Source organism: Mytilus galloprovincialis, chromosome 3, assembly GCF_965363235.1.
Source record: "Mytilus galloprovincialis chromosome 3, xbMytGall1.hap1.1, whole genome shotgun sequence".
Taxonomy (NCBI): Eukaryota; Metazoa; Mollusca; class Bivalvia; order Mytilida; family Mytilidae; genus Mytilus; species Mytilus galloprovincialis.
This window is the reverse complement of record NC_134840.1, coordinates 24875992-24898992: the sequence shown is the minus strand read 5'-3', so window position 1 is coordinate 24898992 and position 23001 is coordinate 24875992. Positions and strand designations below refer to the sequence as shown.

At 35.3% G+C, this 23001-nt stretch overlaps 1 protein-coding gene across 1 annotated transcript; it reads right to left on the bottom strand.

The window, feature by feature from the left end:
* Positions 1–1653: 1653 nt before the first annotated feature.
* Positions 1654–22583, bottom strand: LOC143067494 (uncharacterized). Its single transcript, XM_076240802.1, has 2 exons — positions 22501–22583; positions 1654–5589 (listed from the first exon to the last, which is right to left on the bottom strand). Exon 2 carries the CDS (start codon positions 5577–5579, stop codon positions 3429–3431), a length of 2151 nt encoding a protein of 716 aa, XP_076096917.1. The 5' UTR covers positions 5580–5589; positions 22501–22583; the 3' UTR covers positions 1654–3428.
* Positions 22584–23001: the final 418 nt, after the last annotated feature.

Genomic DNA, 23001 nt, shown 5'->3' with positions numbered 1-23001 from the left:
TTGTTGAGCCTGCGATTAACAGAAAGAGTAAGCGAGACACTGGGTTCCGCGGAACCCTTACGAATTTTTAAGTTGATGTGATTCTGCTGGTAGGAAATTTTAATTTTTTCCTTAAATCTGATGATAACATGATTAACACATGTACTGCATATCATATTGCGTCTGCTTATTTTTATTTATGTTTTTTTTTGGCACCAAAATGTAATATCTCAAATAGTGTAGAATTTATGTATAAAATTAGTATAGCCTTTTGTACTAATTTTACCCCATGTTATGATGAAGTCGGGAAAATATTATTTTTCAGCTGTTCGTAAAAGTTCAAGGTCAAAGGCACTAAACAATATTCCGAAACTTGTACAAAACAAAATTGTTGCGGATGCTATTTCAATTACTACACATGGGATTGCAATCTATATGTACATATGGTCATACATAATGAGAGGCGGATTCCTATTGATTCGAGTTTAATATTGAAAAGGTCAATGCCTAAGTTACTAAAATAACACTGACATTTGTTCATAAAGTTAGATTTCATATGCTTACTAATATGCTCTAGGAGTGCAACGTTATGTGGATTCATATATAGTCACATACAAACGCATGAAAAATTTCTATTGATTTTGAGACCAAAATTTGTATAGTTAAACGTTTTCAGGATGTTTTATGAATTACATCATTAAACCTGAGTTAGATGTGTGGTAAAATACAGTAAGAGGAAGACCCTTATTCATTTTGAAGTAATTTTCTCTACGGACAAAGTCATAGTCTCTAAAACAGGTTTAGTAAAACAGTATTTGGGCATTAAATCATGCCTGAAATGAATAATACCGTAAATGAATTGATATAAAATATGTCAACCTTTCTACAGCAACGTCCCTTGTAATAATATAGTGTGAGGTATGTGGGCTTGTTTACTAAACGTTATCTAATTTAGAGATTTCCATTAGTATTTATCCAATTAAAAGGGCTAAACACTACAAATAAAGATGCACCTAAGCACTATTCATATGGACCGAGGAAACACAATATAGTTTTATCTGAATTCAGGTGCTATTCATCGTTCTTGAACTATGAATTGTTCAGAGCCAATATAATTGCTTACTCATCATTGAGACTGTACACCATTGCCTTTATTTACACACCAGAAAGAAATTTTGATGAACAATATAAGATGGCTTCCTGATACTTTACAGAAGGTTAATGCGCTTACAGCTGTTATCCGAACCTCTCGTATAAACAAAACGTCCATATATTTAAACATGTATTCGAGTTTATCAAAAGGTCTGAGAGATTTCTTGTTGTATGACACCAATCATAGTGTATTTGCGTTATATTCACGTGATCATCATCATCATCATTACCAATTTTTACGTAAGAACTGTTTCATCTTTTTTAATAGATAGACTCGTAAAGTCTTTTATCTTACTTCCTATACATTTCTGGGAATATGATTGGTTAAAAGCAAAGTATTGTTTATTCTAAACTATTTCATGCTCACTCATGTTGATATTGTATTGAAATTAATTGTTATTCGGAGCAGACTTCATAAGTGTGGTTTACTTGTGTTCAATTCATTTAATTTTGAGTAAATAACATATGTTTAAACTGAGTATTTATGAGATTTTAATGTCACACAATCAAGAAAAAACAAAGTTCATTACAATATTTATTATACGTAATAATCTATATAAGCATATATCATAGGAAGTGACATATGTATATAAACTTCATAAAGATACAAAGCTTTTAATTTCGAACGAAGGATGCATAAAACTCGTCAGTAGCGTCTATAACAACAAAGAACTAAGCCCCTCAAAACAATAAATCAATTCAAAATGATGCATCAAATAACGATGAAGTTGTCACCCTTTGAAACATTTTAAAAAACAAGACAAGACTGCGTTAACTGCATTTGAATCTTGCAAAACAGTAGAATTTTCCCTTTTTCATTTTGCCGGGAACCACTGTCAGCAGCTGTTGCATCTCCCGAATCTTTTTCTCTACAAAAACACCTTTTCACCCATAACACTCTCCTTAAAAAGTCAGAATATGAGAAATGAAAGAAAATATCGAACATTTTGGAAACAAATGGAATAAGTCAAGAAACATTTAGTACTAAAACGCAGACCTCACATAAAACACGAGTAAGAAAAAATAAAATATAATAGAATCATAACTGTTTCCTGGTCAGCCTGCACATTGCAGATTTGAAAGAAATAATACCCGTTTTTTGAACCTATCGAATGATTTACTGCACAAAACTGCATAGAAAGCCACAAATACTTCAGGCTCCATGAAAAAACAGTTGCGCGTACCTCCAGGATACGCTAACAAAGTGTTACGTTTACATCTGGAGTATCTTAACGACCTGTTACGCGTACCTTTAGCGCACGTATAGCAAAATAAACTACGACCCAAAAGGTTCTTCATTGTATTTAACCAATAAGTGTAACTACCTTAGCTAAGTCAATGTAGGAGCAAGCTCATTTTGACCCTGCTTTCCAAATTATTTGCCGTTTTTTTATTTTCTTGTTCTAATAGGGTTATCCTTTTTGAAACTATAATATGTGTTCTTATAGTGTATTTTACTTTTACGAGATATGGTCTAGACCGACAAAAGGGGGAGGGATGTGAGTATGTTAACCTAGTAAACTTATGAGATTCTGTGATTGTACTGAATAATCTTATCTGGATCATGATTTGATCGCTGTTATATGTCTTTGTTTGTAAATATAAAATTAAGAGGATGTGGAAAGGTTGCCAATGAGACCAAATGGCGAAAGATCACCGTACAGTACTCAACAATGAACAAAACACATACCACATAGTTAGCTATAGAAAGGTCCAAAACGATCTTCCGTAAATAAATTCAAACGAGAAAACTAACGACATGATTTATGTACAAATTAAGATGAAGGAAAACTAATATATATCAACAAACGACAACTACTAATTAACACGCTCCTCACTTGGGATTCGCACATATAGAATGTAGCGATGTTAAACTAATTCACTGGCGCCAAATTCTCCCTAAAGTTTGGAAGGTGGTGTAATAGTGCACAGGAACATCATATATTTTTCCGATCTGTGAAAGTTAATTAATTTTTGTAATCTCTTTTTGAACTCTGGCACCTGACTCCTCCGTTCGGCTGTTGTTTGGTAGACTATGTTGAAAATATTTTATTTTTAAATAGCACACATTCATTTAAGCTATCAAATATTAACATATGTATTTCCTTTGATTCTGCATGGCATTGTACCATTTCAAAGTGAAAAGCGCAACACCGTTTGTAGGATCGTATTAGCGTTATTCCTGATTTGCAGTTTGGTAAGTTTTTTACTTCGCGTTTTCTAATGGTTTGTAAGTGTAATAAGAAATAGCATTAGAACACTTTTTATGAAATATTAATTGTGTTTGTTCACTTTACTTATTTATGAATTAAACATATGATCCTTATCACAATTGATCTGTCAGTAAGGAAGAATCTTGGTGATTTATATGCTTTTAAGTAACAACTGTAAGCTTCATCATAATACCCTATAATCTCAGCACAAATGCCAACAATTTGCCATGAAATTTCTTGAAACGAAAGAACTTTTAAAAACGGCATGTCAGACCGGATTTCCTGTAATAGTTGAAATTCAATGTCGGTGCCAACTGTATCACGAAGACGATAATGGCACAAAACTGATAACATTGATGCATAGAGACTAGGATCGATATACAGGTAAGTACCATCGATTCCGAGTGATTCTTTCATGAAAGTTGTCTCTAATTCTAATCGCAATTCTTGTATCTGTAAGATTGTTGAAAAGAAAATAACCTGTAAATATCCTTCTTTTAAACGTTTGTTGCTCTTGATGATAACTTCTAAACAAGATTTGTATTGCCCTGTAATGTACATCATTGTAGCCAGATACAACAATGAAACACTACCTGGATGATCATGTATGAGAAACACGTCACTGCATGTTTTAAAAATATCACAACTCTTTGCTGTCCCAAGTTCTGTATTTTTTAGTTCTTTAAACTTGTGAGAATTAATATATACTATGACCTCACTTATCCAAGCTTTCACTGCAGTATATTTCAAAAGTGAAAAAGTTTCCTTTTCTTTAACTGATTGTAATACATTAAGAAGATTTTGCAAATCCTCTCTAAAACTTTGTTGAAACAGGAACGAGTTTAACTGAGCATTTATTTCGTGCCAAGTGTGTATTTCTATATCTTCCTTTAAAATATAGTCTTCCTCTTTTAAAGACACGTGTATTCCTTGGAGATCATTAATCAGTACTTGGAAAACCAAATACGGAAGGTCAATCGACTGACATCTGTACAATCCATAAAACTTTTCACCAAGCAGTGTTTCCAGTAAAGTTTGTAACTGTTGTTTTTTGCATCCGTATACTCTGTTTTCAAACATATTATTCTGTGGAATGAAGAAATTTGGACAGTTTTCTGTCTGTACCCACTTGTATATTCTTTTAACACATCTCCCAAAAGACTGTAATAATGTATCAAAATACCATGGATTCGTATAACTTGACTGAACTTCCCAGAATAGAGATGTTTTCATAATATAAGATGAAACTAAATCCTTCATACCTTCGTACTTATTCAATATTTCATTAAGATATATTTTAAGCATCCCATAACATAAAAATTGACAATGATTCAATGAAAATAAAAGTTTCTTTTCCATTAAGATAAATGATATTCTCCATTCTAAGTCTTCACATGAAGAGTTTTTACTACCAACTGGGGCAAGCTGACAACCTTGTGCAATGCACTCTTCAATCAGATCTTTTGAGGGCCAGGAAAACTTTTCACATCTTTGATTCCAGTCGATACATGCTATAGGTAGAACAGTACAGCTAAGACAATATGCAGTGTCTGATTCTCTATGTCCGTGTCTGATGGTAGTACACGGACCATGTATGACGACATGTTTTCCAAGTGTTGGTAAAATAAATTCACGATATTTTGAGCTTGAAAGATATGTAGTTCCTTCATAAGTAGAGTAAGAGTTCGTAAATCGTTTCTCACCAGATCTTCCATCTTTGACTTGTAAACGAACGTATCCAGGTTTTACTTTAGTATTTTCCATAATTAATATGACTTTTCCGGCGCCTGGATTTAGATACAGTATCTCGCTTGTATCATTTACAATTATGCTTCTTGCACAAACTACCATTTGATCATTATCAGACGTTGATATCCTCAAACCTTCTGCCCTACTTCCAAGATCATATATAAACTCAGGTTTCTCCGGTTTAAGTTTATGATAAATATGATGTTTTAAATCTGAAAGGTTGCGTCTTATATCTATTATTGACTCATAACCAAGTTCTTCGCAAAGATCTAAGAACAGAAGTTGGGCTATCTTTTCTTCAGGAACCTTGTCATCCAAATCTGTAGATGGATTATTTTCAATATCATTATCATGGCAGTACTGTTGATATAAAGTTTTATATCTGTTAAGTAGTATTGTTTCTACAGAAGGATCTGGTTCATATCCAAGAGCTTCGCAACTTCGTAAATATCTTTTCCATGCAAACGGTTGAGACATTTGGTTCATGACTTTTGTTCTAAAAAGGAAAATATACTACTTTTTACAGCAATTATTGAACTTTGATTTTATGCGAAAACAGGTGTGTATGCTAGTTGTTATAAAATAAAGAAAAAATATATTTTCATGTAATTTTTATTTGTAATTCTGTTTGGCTTTATAAATATTTTAATATGAGCGTCACTGATGAGTCTTATGTAGACGAAACGCGTGTCTGGCGTACAAAATTATAATCCTGGTACCTTTGATAACTATTTACAGCACTGGGTCGATGCCACTGCTGGTGGACGTTTCGGCCCGAGGGTATCACCAGCACAGTAGTCAACATTTCGGTGTTGACATGAATATCAATAATGTGGTCATTTTTATAAACTTCCTGTTTACAAAACTTTGAATTTTACGAAAAACTAAGGATTTTCTTATCCCAGGCATAGATTACCTTAGCTGTATTTGGCACTACGTTTTGGAATTTTGGTTCCTCAACGCTATCCAACTTTGTACTTGTTTGGCTTTATAAATATTTTAATATGAACGTCACTGATGAGTCTTATGTAGACGAAACGCGCGTCTAGCGTACACAATTATAATCCTGGTACCTTTGATAACTATTATGTACAAAACAATTAACAAAAATAAAATTTGATTAACAGCAACATATGACAACATTTGAACTACAGGATCCTGACATTGGACAGACACATACATAATGTGTTTAACATGTTTCCGGGCATTCCATCTGAGATACAAGTATGTTTGTTTTTGTATAACAACGAAAACTCATGTCAAGCACTGAAGAGGAGGGGGGGGGCAAGGGGGGTCCCAATAACAGCAAAACAGCAAATTGATTTGGCTCATAACAGATAACAAGGAATTAAAATGGACAAAAACAGATAACAGTAAATGAAATATTAAAATAATTCGGTCTTTGACAAATCAGTATTTCTTATTACGGATATAATCCTTTGTAATGCATTCCATTTTTTATGACTATGTTTTTAGTATTAATTTATGTATCTAGAATGTGTTTAAATTACTACTCAATATATTATAATATTTTTTATACGCTCGTTTACGGAACGTATTATGGTATACTGTTGTCCGTCTGTTGTCAACATGTCGGACATTAACTCAAAAACTCTTTAACCATTTGCATTAAACTTTGGGAAATTGGTTATATCTATTGACGTGAGCTCCCTTTTTTTTTCTTTTTTTTTTTTTTTATAAATTTTAGATTTTAAGTTTCTGGGTAATGGGTTTTTATTCAATAAAATTGGTGGTTTTTTTTCAGTTTTCTGATAATATCTCAAAAATGCTTTCACAAAGCAAGGAAAGTTGGTGAATTGTTTATATCTATTAACATGAGGTAACTTTCAATTTTTATAAATTTTAGATTTTACGTTTCCGAGTTAACGGGTTTTATTAATTAAAAAGGGGTGATTTTCCAGTTTTCAGACATTAACACAAAAATGTTTTCAGCAGTATTCATGAAACGTTGGTGTATTGTTTATATATATTGACTGAAGCTCCCTTTGTTGCTAATAAAAAAAGTGACCTAAAAGAGTTTGAATACTCTGACTTTTTCTAAATGACCAGTTAAAGAGGTGTGTGAATTTTTCTTAATAAAACTCTGAGGCAAAGTGGTATATAGGGTAGAAAAATCAAAAGTACCAATTATAAGCATGCAATTTATCAAGTACTTCGAACGAATTTTGACACTCTAAAAGCAATTTATTCCACTATTTTCAAAGGCCTTATTTGAACAGTTTTTTTATCAGCTGAGGTTTTTGATTGTACCAAGTGTACTAGTAAGTAGAATACATAGTTTAGTAGGGAAACAATGGCTTGAAACGAAATAAATCTTTGTTTGTAATGAGTTATGTGCAGCTTCGGACCCAAGTACATGGTTGGAACTTTCATTGTACAATGCATTTGGTTCTGCTTTGAAAAGAATCACAGAGCTGAGTCTATGTACCATATTATATAAAAGGTTAAGTGGTTGTTAGGACCTAGTCCTTAATTGAGATCCTTGTCAGATATTCCTGGCCATATGTTTTCCTTTTTGTCATATTAAGAATTGTTTTAATTTAATATGTTCGTACGGAAAACAAGGAACATTATTCTCATACAAAAAATTAAGATAATTCTAAATACACATTCATAAAAAAAAATGGAATTTATTACAAAGGATAATCATAAGATATACTTGAATTGTCCTGGACCTCACTTCTGTGATGGGTATATGTTAATGGAATCCTTCTCTGAATACGGAACAAACATATTAGTAGTGGTAGACCCCAATGGCCAATGATCTTCAATTTATACCGAATATTGACTGTCAAAAAAAATGCTAACATTCCAATTTTCAATAACAGTTAACAGCAAATACATAATCACAATAACAGATAACAAAAAAACTAAAAGCCCAATAACAGCTAACAAAGAATAAGACAATAACAGCTAACAGCAAATATATTTTCAAAATAACAGATAACAAAGAATTAAATTGCCCCATAACAGCATAACAGTTAAACCCCTTGCCCCCCTCACTGAACTGTGATCTCATTAGCAATCTGTCATAATACTTGGCGTTTATATTTATTAGTAAGTAAGTAAGTCAGTAATGACTTTATTTAAAGAGGGTGACTGCATTAGCAGTCACTAATCTGCCTTGAGGCCCTAACTAAGAACAAACAGTACAAATATAATTTAAAAGCTTACAATTTAAACATATTATGTAGATTGAATATTCATATTTACAATATAAATTGTCTGTAAAACGAGATAAATTAAAATGCAAAATCATTGAACCATGTTGTATGGACGTCAAGTTGGTTACCTATTCCCTATTCCCTATTCGTTACCTATTCCCTATTCCCTATTCGTTACCTATTCGTTACCTATTCCCTATTCCCTATTCGTTACCTATTCGTTACCTATTCCCTATTCCCTATTCGTTACCTATTCGTTACCTATTCCCTATTTCCTATTCGTTACCTATTCGTTACCTATTCCCTATTCCCTATTCGTTACCTATTCGTTACCTATTCCCTATTCCCTATTCGTTACCTATTCGTTACTTATTCCCTATTCCTTATCGTTACCTATTCGTTACTTATTCCCTATTCCTTATTCGTTACTTATTCGATTTTTAATATCCTTCCCCCTTTTTAATTAAGTCTCCCAAACAAAGTTTGGAAACTTATTGTTTTTGCTCAGTTCTTATTATTTTTATTATGTCACCCGATCGACAAGAAAAATGGTGAAAAAATATAATTTTGGAGTTCCTTGAATTATTTGAGAATGCTTAAGCTTAAAATCTTTAGATTTTAATACAATGTAGGTGCCCACTATATACTGGTTTTGGATGATTTTGGCACATTTTGGAACTGCTATGTTGCCATGGAAACTACACCAAAAATTTAAAAAATATGGAAATGCTCCAATTGTTTTGAAACTTAAGCATAACGATGAGCAACTTTGGTAGATGTGGAATTCGGCGTTGGATCTTCCAAAATGTCTGCCGTTTCCATGCAAACAATGCAAAAAGGTCAAAATGCTCCAAAAACTTCCGGGTTTGGTGAATAACTTTGGTATGCTTGAACTTAAAATCATCAAATTTTTATGCAATATAGTTGTCCACTATATACAGGCTTTGAATGATTTTGATAATCATTGGAACTACTATGTTACCATGGATACAGGAGCAAAAATTTCAGAATGCTTCAAAATTGATGAAACTTGATATGATTGTTAACTGTCAAGTCTAGATATGACTTTTGAAGTTGGAATTTCCAAAATGGCCACGGTTGCCATGGAAACTGCAAAAATTCATAGTGACGTAACCCCCGAAATCGAACAGGAATGCTCAAAACATCAAAATTTTCGAAGAATTTCACACTTCTTGGTTAAATTTCGCATTGGCCATAGGCCTCGACCAAAGTAATTCTAATCTCATTTTAATTGTTTAACACTTTGAAATCGTTTGCAACATTTAATAGCGTGGTTCCTGGGGGTCACTCCCACCCCGTTCAATTTGAGAATCTACTATTATCTTGTAAATGTTCCAGATCCTCACCCCTAAACCATATATTTTCTTGTAGGGGACAATAAAAACAAATGAAATGAAATAAAAGGAAAGTCCCTAGGGGGTCATCCCTACCCCTCTTGTTTGAAAACTTATAAACGGTCAACATCCCCACCCCTAAACTATATATATTCTTGTAAGGGACAATAAAACTAATCAAATGAAATTAAATGGAAGTTCCTGGGGGTCACCACCACCCCGTTCAATTTGAGAATGTACTATTATCTTGTAAATGGTCCAGATCCCCACCCCTAAACCATATATGTTCTTGTAGGGGACAATAAAACAAATAAAATGAGATAAAAGGGAAGTCCTGAGGGGGTCATCCCACCCCCTCTTGTTTGAAAACTTGTAAACGGTCAACATCCCCACCCCTAAACCATATATATTCTTGTAGGGGACAATAAAACAAATAAAATGAAATGTAGGTAAAGTCCCTGGGGGTCACCACCACTCCCTCCTGTTTGAATACTTGTAAATGGTGGAGATCCCCACCAGTAAGCCATATATATTCTCGTATGGGACAAAAAATCAAATCAAATGAACATGGGACCATATGAATTGCAAGTTATGGGAGCTTTGTTTGGGAGACTTCGTAACAGCATCCTGTTACAATTACTTCTTGTTGTTTATACTCTTATATCTGGTAATAGTTCTAAATTTGTTGAAGTAAAATGATCTTTTTATGACCTATTTATATGTGTTTGTGCTCAACCGATCCTTTTACTCTATGTTCGATACTCATTTGTTCCTTATTTGATTTTTATACGTTCTACCTTTTAACTGCTTTATGTCCGTATGTTTGAAGATGGATCTTGGTTCGAAGGGATGAAATCACCGTGTTAGCGCTTGCATAAAAAAAGATGTAGTATGATTGCCAATGAGACAACAACCCACAATAGACCAAAATGACACAGAAACTATCAACTATAGGTCAATGTACGGCCTTCAACAATGAGCATAGCCCAAATCGTGTAGTCACCTATAAAAGGCCCAGATATGACAATTTCAAACAATTCAAACAACAAAACTAACGGCCGTATTTCATATACAAAAAAATTAACGGAAAACAAATATGTAACACAAAAACAAACGATAACGACTTAATTTCAGGCTCTTGTCTAGGGTCAGGCACATACTAACATAATGTGGTGGGGTTAAACATGTTAGCAGGGTGTACATCGTTTCGGAGCATGCTATTACCTTGTTTAATTCGTTCCATCACTCGCTTATAATTCGCTTATAATACGTGTATCATACGTTGCACCTTTTAAAACATGATTTTCAATTGTTTTGTTGTCTCTTGTGGTAGATTTGGGTTCTTATAGGTGATATAACTCTATAAGCGCATATGTACCCGTTCCAGCGCTCGGATATTTAATACGTTTGTTGTACGTTGCACCTTTTAGAAAAGGATTTTCAACTGTGTTCATATCTCTGGTGGTAATTATGTGTTCTTATAGATGAAATATCCCTATTAGCGCGTATGTACCCGTTCCAGCGCTCGGATAAATACCCTGTTACTTATTCGTTCCTTATTAGCTTTTAATGCGCGGGGTAAGTATAATGTTGCACCTTGAAATAAATCGTTTTTTAATTGTGTTCATGTCTCTGGTGGTAACAATGTGTAATTAGAGATGAAATGGCCCTATTAGCGTGCTTGTACCCGTTCCAGCGCTCGGTTAATACCCTGTTACCTATTCGTTACCTATTCGTTACTTATTCGCTTTTAATACGTAAAAAAAAACAAAAGTCGTTTGTTGCACGTTGCACCTTTAAGAAACGGATTTTCATTTGTGTTCATATCTCTTGTGGTAATAATGTGTTCTTATAGATGAAATACCTCTATTAGCGCGTATGTACCCGTTCCAGCGCTCGGATAATACCCGGTTACTTATTCGTTCTTCATTTGCTTTTAATGCAGAGGGTATTCGTTGTACCTTGAAATAAATCGTTTTTTCATTGTGTTCATGTCTCTGGTGGTAACAATGTGTTCTTAGAGATGAAATGACCCTATTAGCGTGCATGTACACGTTCAAGCGCTCGGTTAATACCCTGTTACCTATTAGTTACCTCTTAGAGATGAAATGACTCTATTAGCGTGCATGTACCCGTTACAGCGCTCGACTGATACCCTGTTACTTATTCGTTCCTTATTCGCTTTAAATACGCGTGCTATGCGTTGCACCTTGAAATAAGAAGTAAGGAATAGGTAACAAGGTATTAGCCGAGCGATGGAACAGGTACATACGCGCTAGAAGGGTTATTTCATCTCTAAGAACATTTTGTTACCACCAGAGACATCAACACAAATGAAAATCTTTTTCTAAAAGGTGCAACGTACAACAAACGTATTATAAGCGAATAAGTAACGAATAGGTAACGAATACGTAACAGGGTATTAACCGAGCACTGGAACGGGTACATGCGCGCTAATAGGGTCATTTCATCTCTAAGAACACATTGGTATCACCAGAGACATGAACACAATTAAAAAACAATTTATTTCAAGGTGCAACGTATACCCTGCGCATTAAAAGCGAATAGGTAACGAATAGGTAACCGGGTATTACCCGAGCGCTGAAACGGGTACATACGCCCTAATATGGGTATTTTATCTATAAGAATACATTATTACCACAAGAGATATGAACACAATTGAAAATCCGTTTCTAAAAGGTGCAACGTACAGCAAACGTATTATAAGTGAATAGGTAACGAATAGGTAACGAATAGGTAACAGGGTATTAACCGAGCACTAGAACGGGTACATGCGCGCTAATAGGGTCATTTCATCTCTAAGAACACATTGTGACCACCAGAGACATGGACACAATTGAAAATCCTTTTCTTAAAGGTGCAACGTACAACAAACGTATTATAAGTGAATAGGTAACGAATAGGTAACGAATAAGTAACAGGGTATTATCCGAGCGCTGGAACGGGTACATACGCGCTAATAGGGATATTTCATCTATAAGAACACATTATTACCACCAGAGATATGAACACAGTTGAAAATCCTTTTCTAAAAGGTGCAACGTACAACAAACGTATTAAATATCCGAGCGCTGGAACGGGTACATATGCGCTTATAGAGTTATATCACCTCTAAGAACCCAAATCTACCACAAGAGACAACAAAACAATTGAAAATCATGTTTTAAAAGGTGCAACGTATGATACACGTATTATAAGCGAATTATAAGCGAGTGATGGAACGAATTAAACAAGGTAATAGCATGCTCCGAAACGATGTACACCCTGCTAACATGTTTAACCCCACCACATTATGTTAGTATGTGCCTGTCCCTAGACAAGAGCCTGAAATTAAGTCGTTATCGTTTGTTTTTGTGTTACATATTTGTTTTCCGTTAATTTTTTTGTATATGAAATACGGCCGTTAGTTTTGTTGTTTGAATTGTTTGAAATTGTCATATCTGGGCCTTTTATAGGTGACTACACGATTTGGGCTATGCTCATTGTTGAAGGCCGTACATTGACCTATAGTTGATAGTTTCTGTGTCATTTTGGTCTATTGTGGGTTGTTGTCTCATTGGCAATCATACTACATCTTTTTTTTTATGCAAGCGCTAACACGGTTATTTCATCCCTTCGAACCAAGATCCATCTTCAAACATACGGACATAAAGCAGTTAAAAGGTAGAACGTATAAAAATCAAATAAGGAACAAATGAGTATCGAACATAGAGTAAAAGGATCGGTTGAGCACAAACACATATAAATAGGTCATAAAAAGATCATTTTACCTCAACAAATTTAGAACTATTACCAGATATAAGAGTATAAACAACAAGAAGTAATTGTAACAGGATGCTGTTACGAAGTCTCCCAAACAAAGCTCCCATAACTCGCAATTCATATGGTCCCATGTTCATTTGATTTGATTTTTTGTCCCATACGAGAATATATATGGCTTACTGGTAGGGATCTCCACCATTTACAAGTATTCAAACAGGAGGGAGTGGTGGTGACCCCCAGGGACTTTACCTACATTTCATTTTATTTGTTTTATTGTCCCCTGTAAGAATATATATGGTTTAGGGGTGGGGATGTTGACCGTTTACAAGTTTTCAAACAAGAGGGGGTGGGATGACCCCCTCAGGACTTCCCTTTTATCTCATTTTATTTGTTTTATTGTCCCCTACAAGAACATATATGGTTTAGGGGTGGGGATCTGGACCATTTACAAACTAATAGTACATTCTCAAATTGAACGGGATGGGGGTGACCGCAAGGAACTTCCATTTAATTTCATTTGATTAGTTTTATTGTCCCTTACAAGAATATATATAGTTTAGGGGAGGGATGTTGACCGTTTACAAGTTTTCAAACAAGAGGGGGTGGGCTGACCTCTAGGGACTTTCCTTTTATTTCATTTCATTTGTTTTATTGTCCCCTACAAGAATATATATGGTTTAGGGGTGGGGATCTGGACCATTTACAAGATAATAGTAGATTCTCAAATTGAACGGGGTGGGAGTGACCCCCAGGAACTTCCATTTAATTTCATTTGATTAGTTTTATTGTCCCCTACAAGAATATATATGGTTTAGGGGTGGGGATCTGGACCGTTTACAAGATAATAGCACATTCTAAAATTGAACGGGATGGGGATAACCCCCGGGGACTTCCATTTAATTTCATTTGATTTGTTTTGTCGTCCTATTCAAGAATATATATGGTTTAGGGGTGGGGATCTGGACCGTTTACAAGTTAAAAGCATATTCTCGAATTGAAGGGGTAGGGATTACCCCCCAGGGACTCCCCTATATTTCATGTGATTTGTTTTTATTGCCCTTTAATCATTTCTGAAGACTGCATGTATCTATCACTTACAGTTTTCAAGTTATATTCATTTGAAAATTTTAGAAAATAAAATCCCATAGGGTTCTATAGTAAACCCCTCCCTTCTTTCTGCCCCCCCAAAATACCCCTTAATAGACCCAAATGCACAAATGAACGATTGATGGCTCACCTAGGCATATTAGTCTAACATTTGATGAAACCCTAAGTAAATCTGACAAGTAGTTTTGGAGAAATGCTGCGAACAAGTTCATTTTTAAAGTGGCGGAAGAAGAAGAGGAAGAAGAAGAATAACTAGAATTGCCATTGCAAGCAATAGCGGATGTCACCCTTCCCCCTATTGCCACTAAGCGGCAGCCATTTCAAACTTGTTTAGCAGTAAATGCACAAATATGCATGGCTATTCATCTTTTTGTAAATTTTCAGTATATTCAGAGCATTTTAAAGTATTTCACATTTATACCGTTTCCATGGCAATGGCAGCCATTTTGAAAATTTCAAAGTCAAAAGTCTCATCTAAACTTGTCAGTTACCAATAATATCAAATTTCATTAAGTTATAACCATTTTGAGAATTTTTGACATTTTTGCAGTTTCCATGGCAACCGTGGCCATTTTGGAAATTCCAACTTCAAAAGTCATATCTAGACTTGACAGTTAACAATCATACCAAGTTTCATCAATTTTGAAGCATTCTGAAATTTTTGCTCCTGTATCCATGGTAACATAGTAGTTCCAATGATTATCAAAATCATTCAAAGCCTGTATATAATGGACAACTATATTGCATAAAAATTTGATGATTTTAAGTTCAAGCATACCAAAGTTATTCACCAAACCCGGAAGTTTTTGGAGCATTTTGACCTTTTTGCATTGTTTGCATGGAAACGGCAGACATTTTGGAAGTTCCAACGCCAAATTCCACATCTACCAAAGTTGCTCATCGTTATGATAAAGTTTCAAAAAAATTGGAGCATTTCCATATTTTTTTAATTTTTGGTGTAGTTTCCATGGCAACATAGCAGTTCCAAAATGTGCCAAAATCATCCAAAACCAGTATATAGTGGGCACCTACATTGTATTAAAATCTAAAGATTTTAAGCTTAAGCATTCTCAAATAATTCAAGGAACTCCAAAATTATATTTTTTCACCATTTTTCTTGTCGATCGGGTGACATAATAAAAATAATAAGAACTGAGCAAAAACAATAAGTTTCCAAACTTTGTTTGGGAGACTTAATTAAAAAGGGGGAATGATATTAAAAATCGAATAAGTAACGAATAAGGAATAGGGAATAAGTAACGAATAGGTAACGAATAGGGAATAGGGAATAGGTAACGAATAGGGAATAGGGAATAGGTAACGAATAGGGAATAGGGAATAGGTAACGAATAGGTAACGAATAGGGAATAGGGAATAGGTAACGAATAGGTAACGAATAGGGAATAGGGAATAAGTAACGAATAGGTAACGAATAGGGAATAGGGAATAGGTAACGAATAGGTAACGAATAGGGAATAGGGAATAGGTAACGAATAGGTAACGAATAGGGAATAGGGAATAGGTAACGAATAGGGAATAGGGAATAGGTAACCAACTTGACGTCCATGTGAGTTGTTATAAATCATTTACAGTTTAGAAATCTATACATTTTTGTTTAAAAGAGCCAAAATTTTCACAATATTTTATTTTATTTGGTAATTTTAATCGAAAGTACTGAGGAGCTCTATGCCAAAGATTTCTTTATTGAATTTGTGTTCGGACGCACAACAGCTAAATTATTATTTGCAGACGACCTTAGATTTCTACTATGTCGGTTAAAAATTGGACAACATAGGTCCTTTATATGCGTAGATAAATAAAATCTTATGATATAAGCATAATGAGGATGTTAATTTTGATGTATGCCTTTTTGTGCTTCTTCGTTACATTTGTTGTTTTAATAGTGATTAAGATGATAACACAATGTTGACTGCGGTACCCCTATTTTTGACATTTTTACCTATTCTGTCTGTTTGTTTTGTTCACGCTTCGGTGACAATATAAGGGAATTTGATGCGACTGTCATACAAGTGAGAGGTTTAGCTAGCTATAAAACCAGGTTCAATCCACCATTTTTTACATAAGAAAATGCCTGTACCAAGTCAGGAATATGACAGTTGTTATCCATTCGTTTGATGTGTTTGAACTTTTGATTTTGCCATTTGATAGGGGATTTTCCTTTTTGAATTTTCCTTGGAGTTCAGTATTTTTGCGAATTACTTTTTATTTTTTATACTGCAGTCCCACTAGGCCACGATCGCACTACGATCTGTGAAAAAATGCAAAGTTTTGACAATCGTAGTGCGATCGTGTAGATCGCAGTAAGGTCGTATCACGGTCGTGGCGAGGTCTTCAAGATCGTGATGAGCGTGGTCAACTTTGAACATGTTCAAATACCCCAGTCCCACTAGGACACGATCGCACTACGATCTAAGAAAAAAATGCAAATTTTAATGATCGTAGTACGATCGTGTAGATCGCAGTAAGGTCGTATCACGGTCGTGGTGAGGTCTTCAAGATCGTGATGAGCGTGGCAAACTTTGAACATGTTCAAAACAATCGTGGTGCGGTCGTGGCGAAAACAGGTCGTAGTAGATGCGTAGTGAGAGCGCACTAAGATCGTAGTAAGATCGCAAAGGTCGTTGTACCATCGTAGTGAGAGCGTTCTCACCGCGACCAAACTACGCTTCCACTACGACTATACCACGCTGTTCACGACTATAGTACGATTCTAGCACGCCCTTGCCGTCCTCATCACGCTCTTCTTACGACCTGACTACGTTCATACTACGACCATTATTCTCATTGTCATTTTCCCATAAAATATAGTAATACCCCAATCCCACTAGGCCACGATCGCACTACGATCTGTGAAAAAAATGCAAATTTTGATGATCGTGTAGGTCGCAGTAAGGTCATACCACGGTCATGGTGAGGTCTTCAAGATCGTGAAGAGCGTGACCAACTTTGAACATGTTCAAAACAATCGTGGTGCGGTCGTGGTGAAATTAGGTCGTAGTAGAAGCGTAGTGAGAGCGCACTAAGATCGTAGTAAGATCGCAAAGGTCGTTGTACAATCGTAGCGAGAGCATAGCGAAAGCGTGATTCTATTCGGAGATGATTGCGCTACGATCTCACAGCGACGTTATCACGACCTTACTACGACCATCCCGTTCTCATCGCGACCCAACTACGCTTCCACTACGACTTTACCACGCTGTTCACGACCATAGTACGATTCTAGCACGCCCTTGCCGTCCTCATCACGCTCTTCTCACGACCTTACTACGTTCACACTGCTACCATCATTTTTATTGTCATTTTCACATAAAATATATAAAAAAAAACTCCCTAGATTTTGTTTGTCTGAATGTATTAATTCATTTGCTCTAACAGCTCAACGATGCTTCTTGTTTTTATATAGATTAGACCGTTGGATTTTCCCGTTTAAATGGTTTAACATTAGTATTTTTTTGGGCCCTTTATAGCGTGCTGTTCGGTGTGAGCAAAGGCTCCGTATTGAAGGCCGTACCTTGGTCTATAATGGTTTACCTTTATAGATTTTTACGTTGATGGAGAGTTGTCTCATTGGCACTCATACCACATCTTCCTATATATATTGACACATCTGTGTCATCTCTGCTATCGGTCACTAAAATATCGTCATTTGAGCTTTATGGACCAGCAATAGGTTGTAATTTAAGTTTGATTGGTCGTTCCGACATCTCTTGATGACAAGTATTATACTACTTATGTGTATAGTATCAGTTTAATTAGGTCTGGAGCTGGCATGTCAGTTGCCTGCTAGTAGTTTGTTGTTATTTATGCATTATTGTCATTTTGTTTATTTTCTTTAGTCACATCTTTTGACTTCTGACATCAGACTCGGACTTTTCTTGAACTGAATTTTAATGTGCGTATTGTTATGCGTTTACTTTTCTTCATTGGCTAGATGTATAGGGGAGGGTTGAGATCTCACAAACATGTTTAACCCCACTATTTTTGCGTCTGTCCCAAGTCAGGAGCCTTTGTTAGTCTTGTATTATTTTTAATTTTAGTTTCTTGTGTACTATTTGGAGTTTAGTATGGCGTTCATACTTTGCTCCCTCTGCCTCTACATCAACCCCTACCACCACGCCCACGTGTTCTAGTAGATTTCGGTGGCATGACTGTATTGTTTCCGAGAAATCTCCGTTTTAATCAGAAATAGAAGGAATGGAACTATATTGATATGAAACACGATATTGACGGTATTGCTGGGAACGTAGTAAGATCGCGATATGAACGTAGTATAATCGTGGTAAGAACGTGCTATAATCGCAGTAAGATCGTGTTGCAATCGGATAACTCGTGGTATGGTCGTAGTGAGAACGTGAAGAGGGTAGAAAGATCTTTATTAGCGTAGTGAGGTCGCAGAATAAGCGCGGTTTGAACGTGGTTTAGTCGTAGCGGGATCGTTGTAGAAGCGTAATTAGGACGTAGTAGCATCGTGAAAGCAACGAAAATTAACATTTTTATGCCGCTCATACCGCGACCTCACCACGATCTAAATTTGTTTTAGATTGCCGTGATCGTGGTGCGATCGTGGTCTAGTGGGACTGGGGCTTAATTCTCTCCAGGTTTTGTTTGTCTGTATGTAATAGGGACTTCTTGTCCATTTTCTCTAACGGCTCAACCATGCTTCTTGTTTTCGTATAGATTAGACCGTTGGTTTTCCCGTTTGAATGGTTTTATACTAGTAATTTTTGGGGCCTTTTATATCTTGCTGTTCGGTGTAACCCAAGGCTCCGTGTTGAAGGCCGTATCTTGGCCTATAATGGTTACTTTTAAAAATTGTTTCTTGGATCATACCACATCTTCCTATATCTATTGACACATCTGTTTCATATCTGCTATCGTTCACTAAAATATCGTCATTTCAGCTTTATGGACCAGCAATAGGTTGTAATTTAGGTCGGATTGGTCGGTCCGACATCTCTACTTGATCAAGATTCGTTACTATCAGAGCTCCATTTGCCTCTACATGTACATCAACCCTAACACCACGCCCACGTGTTCTAGTAGATTTTGGTGGCATGACTGTATTTTTTTCGAGAACTCTACGTATTAATCAGAAATAGAACTGAAGGAATGATACTGTATTGATATGGAACACGATGTTGACGTTATTGCTGAGAGCGCAGTAAGATCGCGGTTTGAACGTAGTGTAATCGTGGTAAACACGTGCTATAATCGCAGTAGAAACGTGGTAAGATCGTGTTGCAATCGGATAACTCGTGGTATGGTCGTAGTGAGAACGTGATGAGCGTAGAAAGATCTTGATAAGCGTAGTAAGGTCGCAGAATAAGCGCGGTGAGAACGTGTTATAATCGTAGCGGGATCGTTGTAGAAGCGTAATGAAGACGTAGTAGCATCGTGAAAGCAACGAAAATTTACATTTTCATGCCGCTCATACCGCGACCTCACCACGATCTGAATTTAATTTAGATCGCAGTGAGCGTGGTGCGATCGTGGTCTAGTGGGACTGGGGCTTTTAAAACAATCATGGTGCGGTCGTGGCGAAATCAGGTCGTAGTAGAAGCGTAGTGAGAGCGCAGTAAGATCGTGCTATGATCGCAAAGGTCGCTGTACCATCGTAGCGAGAGCGTAGTGAAAGCGTGATTAGATTGGAAGAGACTGCGCTACGATCTCAAAGCGATGTTATTACGACCTTACTACGACCATCTTGTTCTCACTGCGACCTAACTACGCTTCAACTACGACTATGCCACGTTTACGCCATGCTGTTGACGATTATAGTACGATTCTAGCACGCCCATACCGTTCTCATCACGCTCTTCTTACGACCTGACTACGTTCATACTACATATGACAGATGATTTTGATTCTTCAGATGTGTTTGAGCTTTTGAGTTTGACATTTTATATGGATTTCCGTTTTAAATTTTCCTTGGAGTTCGGTATAGTTGTTTTTACATTTTACTTCTGAATTATTTCCCTTGATTAATGTATTAGAATCGGTTTCAATATCCCGCTTTATCCAAGAAGTATTTAAAAAAAAACAACACACTTGGAAAACCGATTAAAAATTTATCGCTTGGATAACAGTGAACATGGTCTTTTCCAAGTTTAAGTTAAACGTAAAAGTCATGTTGACGATGCGTTGGTCACATTAAGGGCATACGATACATTTTGATTTTATGGTGATATTTTGACGTCACTTTTCATAAAAGCTATATGTCACTTAGTCAATTTAGAATTGTAATAGCTAATATACCTTCATGTGCTACGTTTGGAGGTAAATGGGATTGAAATTTTAGACATTTACTCAAAATTTTGATTTTTTTTTTTTAGAAATTTCTATCTTTGATAGGATAACTTTTTTTTTGTTTTAGCGGATTTTTGTTAGTTATGGAATATCTTCTTGACATAAGTGTTCTTTGAATGTGTGTTACAAATGAACTTTACAGATATTAATCCCGTATATTCCGTGATTTTAAGACCATTGTAACAAATTTTCATCAGATAAAAGTATCATGAATCTTTTATGAAATCAATCAAAGAGCGATAACTCTGGCACGTCTTTAACCAGAATATGAAACAGGCTACGCAATCACAATAAACAAGGATTCATTTTTGCAAAACAAACAATTATACAGAGAGACGAAATATACCACATGTCAATCAAACTGGTAAGTCGAAAATAAACTTAAAAACATGGTTAAAAAAGAAAAAAGACAAGCAACTGTACCAAAACAACATAGAAAACCAAAACCTTTCAGGTATTACGGAAGGGTAAGCAGTTCCTGCCCTAATGTGGCATCTGTCTATAATTTAGCGTAAACAAAGTTTGATATATATACGTTTAACATCCATAGTAATTGGATTTATGTTACGTTGTCCTTCTGTTCATGCATGAAACCTTCGCCACCTGAGGTTCAACAAACAAAAAACAATCATAAATTAGAGGCAAAATTAGTTTGTATATGTTGAAATCTCGAAAAATGCATTAAGAAGATATAAATGAAGGTTTTAAAAAACTGGAGGTATTCACAACAACTCCATCTTGACATCGACAGGTAAACCGTCTTCTTGTATTTATTTATAAACTGCTATAAAAATCCAAGCTCAGCTAACATGTCACGATTGGTAAATTTACAGATCGCATATACTTTTTGGTATTTAAAGTTCGGAGACTGTAAACACTTTCTGTCAGTGAGTTGAGAAAATCTTTTTTATTGTAGATTTAAGTCGATTTTCAGCATAAATAAAGGCAACAGTAGTATACCGCTGTTCAAAACTCATAAATCCGTGGACAAAAAACAAAATCGAGGTAACAAACTAAAACTGCGGGAAACGCATTAAATATAAGAGGAGAATAAAGACACACCATTAAAATGTAACACACACACACACACACACACACGGACTAAGCATTATACAAAATACTATGAGAATAACAAATATAACATCAAAACCAAATACATGAATTTGGGATAGATAAGTACCGTGACACGTCTTATAGTAATGTGAATTCACACTCAAAAATAAGAGAAAACAAACGACAGAACGGAAAGAAAACGTTAAAATGTAACACACACAGAAACGAACTATGATATACAATAGCCATATTCCTGACTTGGTACAGGACATTTTTAAAGGAAAAAAATGGTGGGTTGAACCTGGTTTTGTGGCATGCCAAACCTCTCCCAAACTCTGTTTGATTATTTTTTGTGAAAGGATCACATTAATGAAGAAAGATTAGTGTTAAAAAACACGAGCATAACGTGTTAGTTTACAGTAGGCCGTCTGCAGCCAAAAGCATGTGCTCTTAAGATAAAATAAACTTAAATTAGGATAATGATGACGGGTTTTAAAAAAATAAACGAAGAAAATTATATGAATGTATTTGTTACGCTAATCCTAATTTGTTGTATATTGTTCAATGAACTTTGCATGTGTTATTGCATATAGTTACCTTGTGTTTCCACTAATCTTGTAAGCTTAAATTGAATTTTATGCCAGAAATCAACGCTATTTAAACTTCCGGGTGTTATTAAAATATAACAAAGGTGTAACAATGTTATGGTAGATAATTTTAATGTTCTCAAATTTGACCCTATTACAGGCAAGATTAATACTTGGCAAAAATCACAGAAATACTGAACTCAGAGGAAAATTCAAAACTGAAAGTCCATAATCAAATCAAAAGGCAATATTAAAAGTTCAAACACATCAACCGAATGGATAAGAGCTGCATATTATTGACTTGACAGGTATTTTCTTATGTAGAAAATGGTGGATTGAACCTGGTTTTATAGCTAGCTATATAAACTTTTCAATGACACCATACTCTAAATTTTTGTATTTTTTTTTTTATAATTGAACGATTCCTACCCTACGTAACGTCCCTTTAAAGGAACGTAAACTGTTCTCTGATGGAATAATGCTAAAGGACAAAGTATGTATAAGTTTAGTG